This window comes from Cebidichthys violaceus, unplaced genomic scaffold, assembly GCF_023349555.1.
Source record: "Cebidichthys violaceus isolate CVI_PGR_0920_01 unplaced genomic scaffold, fCebVio1.0.p SCAF_23, whole genome shotgun sequence".
Taxonomy (NCBI): Eukaryota; Metazoa; Chordata; class Actinopteri; order Perciformes; family Stichaeidae; genus Cebidichthys; species Cebidichthys violaceus.
In genome coordinates this window covers 5,917,508-5,932,328 of record NW_027176406.1, presented here as the reverse complement: position 1 = coordinate 5,932,328, position 14,821 = coordinate 5,917,508, and the positions used below count along the sequence as shown (strand labels likewise).

Below are 14,821 nucleotides of genomic sequence, written 5' to 3'. Positions count from 1 at the left end.
TGGGCTGGAAATAGTCAAGCAGATTACCTCATGTAAAATGTTAAATTGGCTTGTTGGACAGAGCCTGGCTAGCTGTTGGAAGCAAGGGAGACAAAGGGAAACAGCTCTAGCATACCGATGCAACCGTGGTATCTATCTTCTCATTTAACTCTCCGCCATTAAGCAAATTCGTCTAAAGCCGACAGGCCAAGAAAGTCAATCGGCACATGCTTTCTCCTTTTTATTTAAACATTATGAATGTGCACCAATAGAAAAGACACAGTCAAGTTAAAATACTCTTTCACATACATTGTAATTTATTCTTTTACCATTTGGACAAATATAAAAGCAGACACAATATATGATGAACAGCATACACCTGAACACAGTCAGTTTTTACTGATTAGTTCCTCACAGCAAATGTACTGTACATAACCACCTTTAAGAGAAAATAAAGGGCAGCATTCTGATCTGGGCTCCTATAGAATACATTCAGACAGAACCACTTTGGTCCAGAAAGGGGAGTGACCCAAGCTGCTGGCTTCAAAAACATACATAGTTATGGTCACAGCTTAAAATACATGTATTAGTTTGAAATAAAATTAGCAATATACTTTGACCACACATATATATATATATATATATATATATATATATATATATATATATATATATATATATATATATATATATATATATATATATATATATATACTCTACTGAATACAATTTCACTCAAAGTGCACAACATTCCTTTGTTACTGTGTCAGTATCCGAGCATTTCTCCCGCCCTGGAAAACAAGAAAAACACTGTAAATTCACCCTTGGGCAACAGCAGCGCCAGTGTGTGCATCATGCTCCCAGCTCACTTCTGAGTATTGGCTATCTACCTGCTCTATTACAATCCTCAGCAGACGTTGATGAAAAATAGCCTTTTTTGTCTTTTTTTTTTTAACAGACTCAACGCCTGCACCTGGCTGATGTGTAAATGCATAGAGCTATTATCTGGATGACAAACATGCTGCTGTCGTGCTCTAATTTAGCTGTGAAACTACAAAATGACACTGAGAGTAGCTTCCATAATAAAATACAGAGCTGTGTCCCTCTTATGCCTTTACATAGGCATGACTTCTGGGAATGTCATGTGGTGCCATACTGTATATGCTAGAGTGGGACTCATAACCACCTCTGTGCTCTGTGTGAACCCAGTTGTACTGGTTCATATCAACCTATCGCTTAACTGGCTGCAGCCGATGATTCATCCAACATCCACAAATCTGGAATACTGAAACCACACCCATTCATACTCACCTGAAAAAATATACACATGGGCAAATACAATATTGACAGCAATCAAATAAATCACCTGTTTAACACACACATATATATATCTATATATATATATACACACACACACACACATACACACACACACACACACACACACACACACACACACACACACACACACACACACACACACACACACACACACAGTTTACCAATTATAAATTAACATTGTGCAAATAGTCATACATACACAGTCAAGTTGAGTTAGTTCTGGCAAAAGATTTAGCAACTCAAAGATTTATGTTCTGTAGGAGGCGTCCTTTCTTTAAAAATCAATGCCGCAAATGTACCGCTGCTAATTTTGCTTTCTTTGTCATTAGAGGTTTTGTTCTGCTTTCAGGGGACAGAGATTGTTCTAAGTGTCAGACAGGATTAGTCTGAATATTAAACACTGTACTGGATGCATCACTGACACAGGCTTTCTGATTTTCTGGCATTTGCACAATGTAAATACTGATGGGATGGCACTGCCTGAACCTATATTTAGACTTTTTTAAAAAACACCTTTGTGCCAGAGTTGACATGTTACTTTGAGTCACAGTGTTTGATTCATACTTTATGCATGTGTGGCTTTACAGGTCATGTCTATTTGCTGTGTATTTTTATCCTTGATCCGAGTGCACGCTTTCTCCTATCAGCTCTCATCTCAATTGTTGAGTGGGCTACTGTGTAGAGCTTCATATAGTACGCCAGGGTGTGTGAGTCAGACAACATCTTGATAGCAAGGGGGAAAGGAAAACACATGTAATGGCACAGAACTGCAACTGTTCCCCTTGAAAACACACCTGGCACATAAACACAGTCACAACTGTAGGCGGTATCCAAGGTATAAAAAACACACATTTTATTGTAAAACACCTAGTCAAACGATGATCATTTTAAGTTATTTATAATTCACCCCTTCTCTTTACCTCTTTCAATGTCAATATATAGGCCAGGAATGTCCTGATGAGAGCAGCTGCCAATTTTCAATGTCCCCTGTATGGGGCTGCTAGAGCAGCACTGTGGTCACCTTACTGTATGAGCTACAGCCAGCAGAACGTTTCTTCTTTTCTGTACATCTTCATCAAAGTCAGTATAGACAAGAAACCATTTACAGATATAGGAGCAAAAGAAATAGAAAAGCCTCTGTTCCCTACCATCTAGTTTTGAGTCACTTGTTTGGTCTTTTTTGTGTAGGTAGTTCAATATCCAGTTTGTCTTAAACCTCCAGTACCGCAAAACACACATTTGATACACAGCACAAAGTAAAGCAGAGGCTCAAGCAATGACCCTGTTTGTTTTTTTGTTTGTCTTGTTTTGTTGCAATTTGAGGTTTCAGGTTTTTTTTTTTTTTTAATTATTATTATTTTGCATGGTATATCTGCCTTGAGATGCTGCATTGTTCAACATGCAGCAGTTATTTTCGCTGTCCGACAAACATCTACAGAAATCCATTCACGAGGCTCACATCACATTAGACTTCTCAGTGTGAGAGTCTGCCGTATTATTCTCCGTTCTCAGGCTGTGGAGAGGGCCGAGTGCCACTTGGCCTTCAGGTAACATCGGTCTCTGGACAAAAAACGCTTTGACGGATGAGTCAGTCCAGCTTTTCACAACCCCCCAGGGCAGTATGTCAGAGCCAGATGAGAGCTCAAGGCCCTCCAACATTCCTCATCATGTTCCTGTTCACAGCTCCTCTCAAAGGTGGCTCTCCACGTTCTCTCTCTGACCCTCGTAACACTGCACCTTGTCCGTAAGGCTGATGTCCTCCAGTAGTGTGCAGCTGCTGATGGTTCCCTCGTGAATGGGTGAGGCGCACTGACTCGCCCCCTTACTGCTGACCCCACCGTTGTGGCATTCAGCCACAAGCATGTGCGTCTCCTCAGGGCTGCAGACCGGGGACGAGGTTTTGGCGATGTCTGGGAGATGAGGCAGTCGGGAGACGTGGTTCAACAGGCTGGCTGTCTTGGTGTTGGGGGTATTGCTGTAGGTGTGGCGGTACTCCTCCTCGATGTTCCTCCCTAGCTTCCAGCGCTTCCACTTCTTCAGGATCTCTGACTGCACCTGAGGAGATGACGGAGACAAAAGCAGATGATATTTATGCGATAACGGGGGAAAAGTCATTTTTTGTCACACAAATGAGGAGACTCACTTCTTTGTTGACAAAGCAGTACAAGATGGCCACCAAGAGACCCTGTGGAGACAAAATAATGTGAGTGAATATTGTAGCTGTCATGAGTTAATCAGGAACTAACTCAGTATTGGTTGACAATCCAATGTGTTGCTGTTGCATCAATGCATGCACTTATTTTTTTGGTTAAATGCGGCAGTTGTAAATTTGTTGCTTTATGACAAAACTACGGAGTGCAATCACATGCATGTCACAGTATCTCCTGTTGTCTTTGAAGCCAGACTTTGTCTTATGGTCTCTCGCTGTTGCTTTCTTAATCAAGGCGCTTCCCTTGTCTATATTTGACACACGTCTTCTGTGTCCCCGTATCGAAAAGGTCACTGTCATTGTGTCGCTGTGTGCCACAGCCATGTAGCAGCACAGGCAGCTCATTATGTTAATGTAAATCCTCCTGACACATGAGTGAATACAGCACTTCTCAGTTGTCTGGGGAAAGGCAAACCCAGACATGACGCAACATCTGTATCGCTGAAAACAACTCATCTGGAATGACACTTAGACAAGATGAAAGCATGAATTTTTACTGTTAATTTGGTGTAGAATGAATTATAAGATTTTTATTTGATTAGGCGATAAATGTAATTTTCAGCTGCAGCTGTCTTCCAATTAATCTTGTTAAGATTGATTCAAACTGGAGAACAATGGCCGTGATTTGAACTTCCTGTTTTGCCATGTCTTACCCCTTCATCTCACATCTCTCCCCAGAACACATTGTTGCTTTCTCTTTTAGTTTTTGACTCGGTACAGAAAGGAAATTATTAGCCAAAGATGCCACATCAGTGTCTCACCTCTCACTCGAAACCCCTGATCTAAGCTGACTGTTGACGCTGAATTATTTCATGAATGGGGTTGTTGTTGTGAAAATTACAAGTCTAACCTGGAAGGAGGAGAAGAAGAGGTCGCTGAAGAGCTTGGTGAGACGCAGTCCGATGGTGGCCTTTGTGGACTCGTCCGTGACGAAGATAAAGACCACCTGGTGGATGCCCAGCAGAGGGATCAGGGTTAGAGTCGACTTAGCCAACCTGAGATGGATGGGAATGAGACACAAAAAGAGAGGAAGGACAGAATAAGTGGAGAGAATTTTCTGATGTAAAGAGCAAAAAAATAAATTAAATGTTTTAACGTTTGAACTCACCTGAATTTGTAATCTGTGTATCTCATTTGGTGCGCTCTAAGTTTTGACACAAGAATTTTGATGATATGGATGAAGATAAGGAAGTTGATCTGTAAAAGACGGAGACACCGGTGTTTATAGTAACTGTTTAATTGCATGATAAAGGTTTTATGTGCAAAGTCTGCCACCTGAAACACATTTGAGGTGTACAGTTTGGATTGCTTTGCTGCTCAAAGCATTGAAAAATCACACTTAAAAAATTCAACAGCGATGTGTTTTTTTTCATAATCCACATACTGTACATACAAAAAAGTATTTCCAATGAGAACCATCAACACTGCATGGATAAATACAAAAACAACATGTTTTGCACTTTCCACTATTGGTATTAGAGTGCAGTGATATCAAGGAACCCTTTCATAACAGCTGACATTTCAAGAAACAGCAGGAGTTCCTCTAATGAAAATCACTCATGATGTGACCTTTACAATTAAGATGTTACTGGTAATTTGCAGATGCCCGAATGAAAGAATTGAAAGGACATAATGTACATGCAATGCAATCATATGTCCAGACATTTTGTGATTATTATAAACATTTTTTCCCATTTTTGTTCAATAAAAGGCTGGAATGTAAAAATTATATAAATTTAAAATAAGACAAATACGTACCACTTTAAAAGTTTTGTGATAGATGGTTTGCAGCTTTCTCCTCATCCTCAAAATTATAAGCATGCTGTGGATTTAACTACTATATATATACTTTATATGCATACACTGCAATGTGTACAGTATCCAACTCGTACACTCTCCAGTGTCAGTTTTGGACGTGTCAGGGAGGGCATGTCAGTTTGCAATAGTTAGATGCACAGCATCTTTTCAAAATAAACTGACGTCTTCTCAGGGAGGCAACAAAACCCCTTAGGCTCAGGAAAAGAGCGTGGTTGATGTTATCTTGACTGACTAATGACTCACATCACTACAGAGTGACTAGCGACTCATGTAACTAACAAGTGATGTGTCAACGTGTACTTTTAGTTTCATCTTGGATCTCCTGGACCAAAGTCCTGTGTTTGTTTGACCCACCCATCACCCCTCCAAACTGCCTCACAATAACAAAATCACATGTTCTTGCAGAGGCATACACGTGAGTGTAGTTTTCTACTGATGTGCACCTTGAACATGGTGGGATCAGGGTAAAGAGGGAAACATTGGAATGGGAAGCAGCCCTCCCGTCCCTGTGACAACTCAAACACAGGAATTCCTGTGAGATACAGGCCACTTAGCAGGAAGATTAATGCATGGAAAATGCCGGGATGTCTGTGTAACTGGCCTGATGTTAAAGCAATGACAAATCGGACTTATATAAAAGTTAAGAACTGACCTTTGCAGGGCACACCTTCAACAAAGGCCTGGTCACGGTATGGAAAGGGGTTAGCTAGCAAAAATCGAATTTCTTTAATCCAAAAAACTTTGACTCTTAAGATGTTTTCCAGATGTTTGGCCTAAAGCATAGACAGCCTTTTAAATTTCATGAATAAATGAAGTGTTAAATATTGAATAGTGTATGAATGGAAAAAGTGGAAATGCTGGAATGGTAAATATGAAGGATTTTAGAGTGATTGCACTTTTTTTGTCAATGCAAAAATGAATAAACAACTTATGTGGCACTTTGAATTCAAATGATTAGAAAACGGCATGTCAGAATGAGAAAGGAGGGAACGTAATGGTTAAAAAAAAAAACAGGAGGCTGCAACAGAGTGAGAGCAAGGAAGGGGAAATTACCACAACTGCCAGCAGTATTGGGGAACGGATGATCCACCAGTAATTCATGTTTATATTTTGCCCCCAGCACCTAAAAAAAGAAAATCACAAAGAAAAAAATCACTGTAGGAAACCAGAAACACCTCACATGCTGTCAAACATGGCTCACTCTGAAACACATATCACTACACTGTTTTACAACTCAGAAAGCTGCTGATGAAATGTGACGGCACCATGATGAGATTTTAAAACTTTACATAACATCCCACTGTGTCAGCGGTTTAGAAAGTGCAGTTTTAAGATCCCTTTCACTCCCATTTGCTGCTTAAGAGTGCACTCCAGATCCTAGGTTTGCGTACATGAAATATTAAAAACATGCCAACACCGCTGTTCTGACACAAAAAAGTGCTTCTGTGAAAAGTTTAGGTGCAGCCAACTCCTCGTGTGGTAATTCAGTGTTAAATTGGACGCAAGCTGGTGAGTATCAACAATCATAAGTTTAAGAGAAAGACTACCTGCCAGATTGTTTTTCGGATATGAGGATCTGTCAACACAAGTGAGCTAAAATGTCAAATGTTTGCCAATGTCCGATAGCAGCTACAGATGGAAGGCGTTAGTGAATAGAAAGAGAGAGAGGGAGTGTTGTGGAAACTTACTCTTGATTTTCATAAAGGTGTTTAGCTATCACCCAGGGCACAAGGAATATTAACGGGGTACCTGTAAAGAAATGAGAGCCGTCTAAATGCAAAGCAGTCTTTTTATCCACCAGCCTTTCAGCCTTTTACATTTAATCATACATTTAATACATCTGTTCTCATTTCATTTCCTTTCATGCAAAAAGTACCACTCAGCACATAATGCATAACCTTGCACCCCCTATCCACCAGCTCACCCCAGCCAATGCACAGGTAGATTTTGAAGTAGTTCCTCTCTGTAAACACGGTGATGACCAGCAGGTTGTGGAGGTAGATGCCTTCCACCAGCAGCCAGTAGCTGTTGGCCATGATACTGTACTGCATCATCACCATGGCGATGCGACAGTTAACTGCTGTCTGCAAGACAGCAGCAAGGTTTATTCCACAAACGAATAAAATATCAAGCAAGTCTGATGGTAAACATTTTTGAGGAAGAGTGATGTGAATGGTGAGAACAGCGCTGCAGCAGATGGGAGCCCCTTCTGCCGCCAGGACTCAGACTTTGTGCCGACAGCCATGAGATTGTACAACAGCAGCCACTTTAACCCAGCCTCAGCCAGCTGTGACCCCCAAACACTAACTCTACTCCCTTTATGAATAATTAGCTGCTTCAATTATCCTTATAGTGGCCATTACCCTTTCACAAGAATGCCATTATCACTTTCTATACATACCACTATTTTTACTTTACACATTTATCTCATCAGAGTGCTGTTATACAGGTCATAATTATGGCTGCACATATCCAGGCCAAGTTTACTGTACAATCTTTGACTGACCTTATGTAGTAGTATTATGTATATTATGTATAGGGTACACAATGGCTACATCCAGTCATCAGCATAAAAATGCAAGCTTTGAGGCAGACCTTGGCCCAGATATAAAATAAATTATTTAAAACATAAATTTGCAGCGTTGAGAGCTTTCTGGTTTTGTTCTGTTTGGCATTGTCCCGAATTCTTAGGGACCGTATGAAAATGACTGGAGTGAGAAGGGAGGGTAAATTATTATACTTCAGTTTTTAAACTTGCAAAACTCTAAATCTAAATTTAGTGTCATGCGCTGTGCTCCAAATCACATGCTTTTTCTTTTTACTTTTAGTACACACTGCAGCTTACCTTACAAAGCGCGTACTGTTGCATGCAGTATGCATGCAACATGCAAAATGTGACAGAATGCAGTGGTACATTGTAGTATTTTTGGCAAACTGCGTTTGACATACTATGGTATATAGGGACACACTAAATATTTTTCTCGCATACTCTATACTATGATACTATAGGTATTGGAATGCACAAACTGTCTTTCTTTTTTTTTTGTTTAGTCTGTTTCCTGTTTTACTTTGAAAGTTCACTCCTCATCTGTCGTGTTTGGTTTACATCCTGTCTTTATGATTTTTCCTCCTTGATCAGTTTCACTTGTTCCTCATTAGTCCTGCATTCACCTCACCTTCTTCTGCTCAGCTGATCTCACTTCCCTTGTTAATGTCACTATACCACCTCAGTTCCTTTTGTTCTTTGTCGGGTTGTCTTTCGTTGCTGTAAAGGGTTTTCCTTTGCCTGCCCCTGCCAGCTTTACTTACCTGCCTGTGTGAAACTTTTTGGGCTATTTAAATATCATCACTGAGTCTGTCAGTCTCTACATTCTGCGCTTGGGGCCTCCCTGCCTATCCTGCCCCCTGCACCGTGACATTTGGAGTGTTGAAAAAAAAAAAAATATCCTTCTCAACTATCCCAAAAAAGACTAATACCCTCCCCTTTGCAAAAATACAGACAAAGTACATACGTTTGTAAAACACTCCCCTTTATGACTACTTGTTGGATCACTACTGACCTCATTGTTGACCAGCAGCTCCACTGGAGGCATAGATGCCCGTGGGAACCCCTGGTCCTGGTCACTGCTGAGGTCCTGCGACGTGATGTTGGCCTCCAACAGAGCGTCTTTGATGAGGATAGACAGCGCTCGCAGGATGAAGGAGGCAAACAGATTCATGTGGATATTGTTCCTCATGCAGTGCAGTTTCCTGATGAATGAGAGGCTTTAATGTTTTCACCCTAATTATTCCAAGATCAACTAAGTTGCAATACAGCTTTCTATTTAAAGTAATAGTTTTAGGGATTTAGGGATATATGGTAATTTACTTTGTTACCCTGTGTTGGATGAGGATTTAAAATATGAATCTACAGTCACCAGCTGGTTAGCGTAGCTTACCATAAAGACTGGATACAGGGAAACAACGGCACCTTCAAAGCTGACCAATTGTTGCATCTTGTTTGTTTCATACAAAAGCGTGAATATTTTCACCGGGAGTTTTGTGTCGGACTATTTCTTGGCTGAGAGCTGTTGCTCGGCAACCAGCAGAGATTCCAGGAAGTTTCAGAGCCAAGAAATAGTAAATGGCAAATGTAATTTTACACTTTTATATAAGGTGTTGCTTGGTGAGCTTTAGAGGTGCTGGTAGGTAGATTTGTTAGCTTTGGATAGAGCCAGGCCAGCTGTTTCCAGTGTAAGCTAAGCTAACCGATTGCTGGCTGAATCCTTGTGTTTATTAACGGACAGACGTGTCAATCATTGTATAAATCATTTCATCCAACTCTCCACCAGAAAGCAAAGAAGTGCACTTCTCAAGATTTCTACCTACTCCTTTAAATGTAATTATTCCACTCCCTGTTGTGTTTGAGGCAGCTCAACTATATCTAATTATTTCCTGATACTTTGCTCCATCTCTTAGAAATTAGTCCAACCAAAAATCCTTATTACCTGAAAAATATGAGGATGCCAAGCGCCAACACCAAAGCCACCAGTGATAAGGAATAGCCCACAGTGTACATGATCCGAATATGGCCATAGTACTGCTGCAAATTAAAATGCAGACGAACACATAGACTTTAGATTTGTGTCCTTTATTTGAGAGGGGAAGTTTCAGTTTTAACAGTAACATTGCACCTAATATTTGACCTTTAAAAAAGTTATTCGTCAAAAGAAATTCTCTTAACTATGCAAGAGAGAAAGTTCTTACCAGACTTGGATCATTAGAGTCACACTCGCTGGTATTCTTCATTGTCACCCACTGGCCGTTTGCATCACACTCCTGATACACCATGCCATGTTGAACTAAGCACAAACAAAGACCGACACAGCTTCAAGTCAAGTCCAGTCATCACGGACAGCTGTCTTTCTCTGCAGGATATTTCCAAGTACTCTGAAGCGACATGACAGTACAGCGTGTATCCGCTGATCCGCGTGTCTCTTACCTTTATGGTGCCACGGCAAATACCAAGGACACGACACACTGACTGTGGTGTTGGGGAGTCCATCAGGCCAACAGGCGTAGTTGTCAAATTCCCTGTTGCACACGAGGCCTGGGAATAAAAACAAACAAATATGAAATATGGGTCATTTTTTTCATACAATTGCCGCCCTTACACAATATGTCTTTGTCAATGTGTCTATGGTCTAGAGAAGTCTAAGTCATGGAATAATGTCTTTGAAGTGATTGCTTCTGGTGGCCAACATCTGTACACCTCTTGGTCTTTTATCTTGACTTCAGAGTAAAGTCCTCCATCAATGACCTTCTGCTTTAACACACCTTTCATCTTCTCAACACAGGATGTCAACAGTACCGGCTGTTAGTGTATAGAAAAGGTGGATGATCAGCTCCTGCTACTTTGCTGTCACACTCATGGGGTGACAGGACCGGTGTATGAGTGCCACGGATATGTGATTTCATGTGAAGTGTGGGAAGCGGCCTTTTTGAAAGTTGGAGCATCACTGTTCTCCATCTCTATTCCACAAGCTCACAGACTATAATGCAACTGAAGGGCATGTAGTTAAACGCTGTTGGTGGAGTGAGCTGGAGCCAGAAAGCAGAGAGTGTGGTGCAGCAAATAGAAAACTGGGAGCCGCTGGAAGCAGAGTGATTATTCAATGGTTTGAGCAGGGAGCGGAAATTGCCGCCGCTCCGTCCAGTGACACCGTGACCTAACCATTACCAGCTCTACTGCATTAGATATAGTTCACACTGCATCGTGATGGTAAATGCTGTTTAAATATAAAAAAAAATGACGTGTCTTTCATATTTACCTTCTCAGAAATGTTGTCACAGCACCAAAGGTGATTAAGGAATCGTAGCTTATCATTATGTTGCACTTTGTTTTGTCTCTGGATAAGAGCCGTACTACCTACAATTTGTATTGATTGGTGATGGAATTTCATTTTTACTCACATGTAAGTTGTCACTCATATTGACAAACCCACTGAAAATGATTTGGTGGAGACCAAAAACAGAACTAAAAGTAGAGTAAATGTTGGACTTTAATTCATCAGGCGGCCAGACACGCTACTCCAAATGAATGTTTCTGAATTGCTCCAAATCTGCTGGATGTGTAAATAGACAACTGTAGGCTAAAAGGTTTGCCATATCAACTGTAGAATATGATAATATGCCAGTATTGTGTTTACGGCTTGTTTCTGCAGACACCAAGTAATCAGTTATTGCAGGTTTAAACATTAAAAATGAGTTACAGTATTTTTAGCTCACCGGTGCTTGGCGGGTCTTGACTGTTGTTGCGATCACACTCCTCCATGTACAACTTCCAACTCTCCTTCAGCTTATCCAGAGAAGCAGCAGGAGACACCTAAGGAAACGGTGGTGCACACCCAACAAACCAGTCCAGTTACACGAGGAAGGCCTGTTATTCTGTATTGATGTAGTGTGAGGCAATTGGGCAAGAAACATGCTGAGAATGTGGGCTCCACACAAACCATGAAGACAAAGCGGGTGCATTAAATGAATTGGCATTCATTTGTTTCACTTCACTTCATATATACAGTATCAGTGAACAATACATTCTCAAGACACTGTGTCCCACTCTAATGTGTTGTCTACATGGGGGGTCTTACACTGTAATACTCATGTGATTAAATTCAACAAGGACAGACGGTTTGTTTAGGCTTCCACACCACGACTCTAAAGAAACAACACCCACCCCCACACTGTAAAGGCCAATGACTAATGGCAGTTCACAGACTTATGTGGATGCTGTTTACTTCTAGGATAAATCTGTATGTGTGTGTGTGTGTGTGTGTGTGTGTGTGTGCGCGCTCTGTGGACTTACCTCAATGCAGCAGGAGACAATCAGCATTGCCAAAAAAAGGAACAGCCGTGACATCCCTTATGCCTGCTGTTGGTGCTGGGAGGGGATACTGCAGGACGAGGAAGGGTTTTCACCACATAAGGGGGCTTATCTACGCTCGCCACACTGCCTGGATGACACAGAGACACGCAATCCATCAAAGCTCATTGCAAACACACCACTTATTAGCTTGGCTCAACTTGGCCGCGAGAAACAAGAGGACCAAAACAGGAAAAGGTTGGGTCATAATTACAACAATAATTAAGCCACGGTTAGCAAAGTGGACTAATTGGAACGAGACATGTCCAGAACATCAAACACGTGGCTAAAATGCTGTTTGTCCCATCAATAAGACAGCTGTGGCTCAGCAGAGCTGCACCCATGCAGGAAGTCACAGTCAGCTGCTGTCCACCTTCATCTTAAAGCCTGTCAGTGTTTGATCGAGTGTGTGTCAGCGTGTGCCAGAGGTCACTCACCTGTGCATCGATTGAAGCCTCAAACTCCCCCGAGAGATTTTGTTTGAAGCCGGAGAACGAAACGAAATCTGAAACGTTTCTGCAAAAAACACCTTGACCATGGAAACATTTTTGGCTAAAACGTTTCAAATTCCATTCTGTTCTAGTCTCGTGTCAGCGACGAGGAGGGTGGCTCATGTTGATGTGTTTATCATTTCTCTTTACCGGGGGGTGTGTTTGCTCAAGTGATAAGAGCACAATGTCAACAAGCGGCTGAAGTCTGGATTGAACGAGCTGCTGAGAACTTCCAGTCACAATGTAAATGTCCCCACTATATATTACAAAGCTCTACTGGGAGTCAGACTTTAGATAATATCTAAATCAAAGAGCCATGCTTTCTAAATGGCCTGTTCAGTATAATGACCACAGGATGCTGTTAGCATTAGCTGCAGTACAGACTGACTGATTGCCCCGGGCGCCTGAGGGGTCAGAGCTACTCTTGTCTGGTCTGACATGAGGTCAGCACCCGTCCAGCTGAGATCACAGCACTGTCTCTCCTGCCCTTAACACCATCAGACATGTTGAAGTCACAACAACAGTTTCAAATGCTATTACACTTAATGTACTGAGTTTTACAGCAACACGAGTGGCTTGAAACAAAGACGCATCTCTGGTATGAGAGGTCAGCTTTGATTAAAAAACTCCAGGTTCATTAGGACGTTAGAGGCACATCTTCTTCATTATTTACACTAATGGCATGAAAAAAAACTATGTCAAACCCCACCAGACCGGGCATTATGCTCTGCTAAACCGAACATCTCTACTGTAAGAGTGAGTTCTTATAGTGCATAATATGTAAGCATGTGTTGGGGTAGTAGAGAGGTTGACACCCACACGTGGGTGAGCACATGCTGCTGCTGCTTACGGCACGAGTGTTACGCCAGTGTGTGACGGTTTTCCATGGGTTTCCCCCTCTCTCTCTCTCTCTCTCTCTCTCTCTCTCTCTCTCTCTCTCTCTCTCGCTCTCTTGCTCTCTATTCACACAAACACATCTAGAAGCTTATTTCCGAACAAACCAGTCCACCTGCACCACTTTCTGCAACGTAGCATCAAGTAGGAGCAATGATTAACCAAACTCAGTCCTGCAGGAGGGATGATGAAAGAGAGACAGAGAGAGGTTATGTCAAAGTAACAGAGCAAGGCAGAGAAAAAAAGAAACCTTTTTCTGTGCCCATGTTTATGTCCTTAAACTCGTAACACTGACAATTACACATTAGTGAAGATCCCACATATTTTTTTATCTCTTAAAGTGAAGCACGCGCTACAGTTAGGTGACCATTAATGCCACACTGAAGACCCCTCTCTGTTGTATCTTACTCCTTAGCCTTTACACCAAAGGTCTTTCTCTTACCATCCTACAAATGTTCACGTCTCACGTGTGGAAGTTTTCTCTTTGACTCATTCATGTATTTGCGTATTTTCAGATGCCCCAAAGCTGAACACAAAATGAGACTTTCCTTAAAGTGAGCATGCTAAAAGAAACAACAAAAAGAACATGAGAGGAATTTTAAAGATACACCCTGAGGACATATGCTCGTAAGTCTCACGTGCATTATTTGTGCAGATTTGTCACATACATGTCATCTTGGATGCGTTTGATGCAGGATGATGGGAAGCACGTCACCCATTTGGTGGAAGATGGAGCAATCGGTCTGATGGCGATTTAGCCTTGGGGGGGAGGCGTCATGGACTATATTTCTGGGGTTCCTGTGTAGACTTCCGCCACTCATTGTTTACAGTCAGATTAGCAACTTGAGACGCAAGACTGGAGTTTGAGTTGCGAGATGACGTCCTCGACCGGATTGTTTCACAAGTAGCCAATTAACCGTGCTAATAAAAAGCTAAATCGTCGTCAGACAATAGCTGATGGGGTTGATGAGATTACATTTCGGCCTCTTTTGCTCTCCACATGGACCGTCTAACTGCACGCAACTAAAACCCACTCAAACGTTATTGGTCCTCTGAGAGACAGACTACGAGTGGAAACCAGAGCGCTTGCGATACCAAAATTTTGCAATATGCTGAATCTTTTTTATAGAGATTAGAGCTGGAGTGGAACTAATGGGCTTGAAGGTGTGAGGCTAGTTAAGCTCGTAT

At 41.6% G+C, this 14,821-nt stretch overlaps 1 protein-coding gene across 1 annotated transcript in view; it reads right to left on the bottom strand.

Annotated features, from left to right (window-relative positions):
- Positions 1–701: 701 nt before the first annotated feature.
- gcgra (glucagon receptor a) overlaps positions 702–14,821 on the bottom strand; it is a 34,346-nt gene continuing 20,226 nt past the window's right edge. The window contains exons 2-14 of the mRNA XM_068718729.1: positions 12,192–12,339; positions 11,615–11,711; positions 10,329–10,436; positions 10,094–10,188; positions 9,835–9,929; positions 8,908–9,097; positions 7,272–7,431; positions 7,036–7,096; positions 6,401–6,470; positions 4,638–4,726; positions 4,380–4,524; positions 3,464–3,505; positions 702–3,375 (exon numbers count right to left, since the gene is read on the bottom strand). Of these exons, the coding sequence (XP_068574830.1) occupies positions 3,010–3,375; positions 3,464–3,505; positions 4,380–4,524; positions 4,638–4,726; positions 6,401–6,470; positions 7,036–7,096; positions 7,272–7,431; positions 8,908–9,097; positions 9,835–9,929; positions 10,094–10,188; positions 10,329–10,436; positions 11,615–11,711; positions 12,192–12,245 (1,572 nt within the window). The 5' untranslated portion in view covers positions 12,246–12,339 and the 3' untranslated portion in view covers positions 702–3,009. The remainder of the gene's footprint in view (positions 3,376–3,463; positions 3,506–4,379; positions 4,525–4,637; positions 4,727–6,400; positions 6,471–7,035; positions 7,097–7,271; positions 7,432–8,907; positions 9,098–9,834; positions 9,930–10,093; positions 10,189–10,328; positions 10,437–11,614; positions 11,712–12,191; positions 12,340–14,821) is intronic.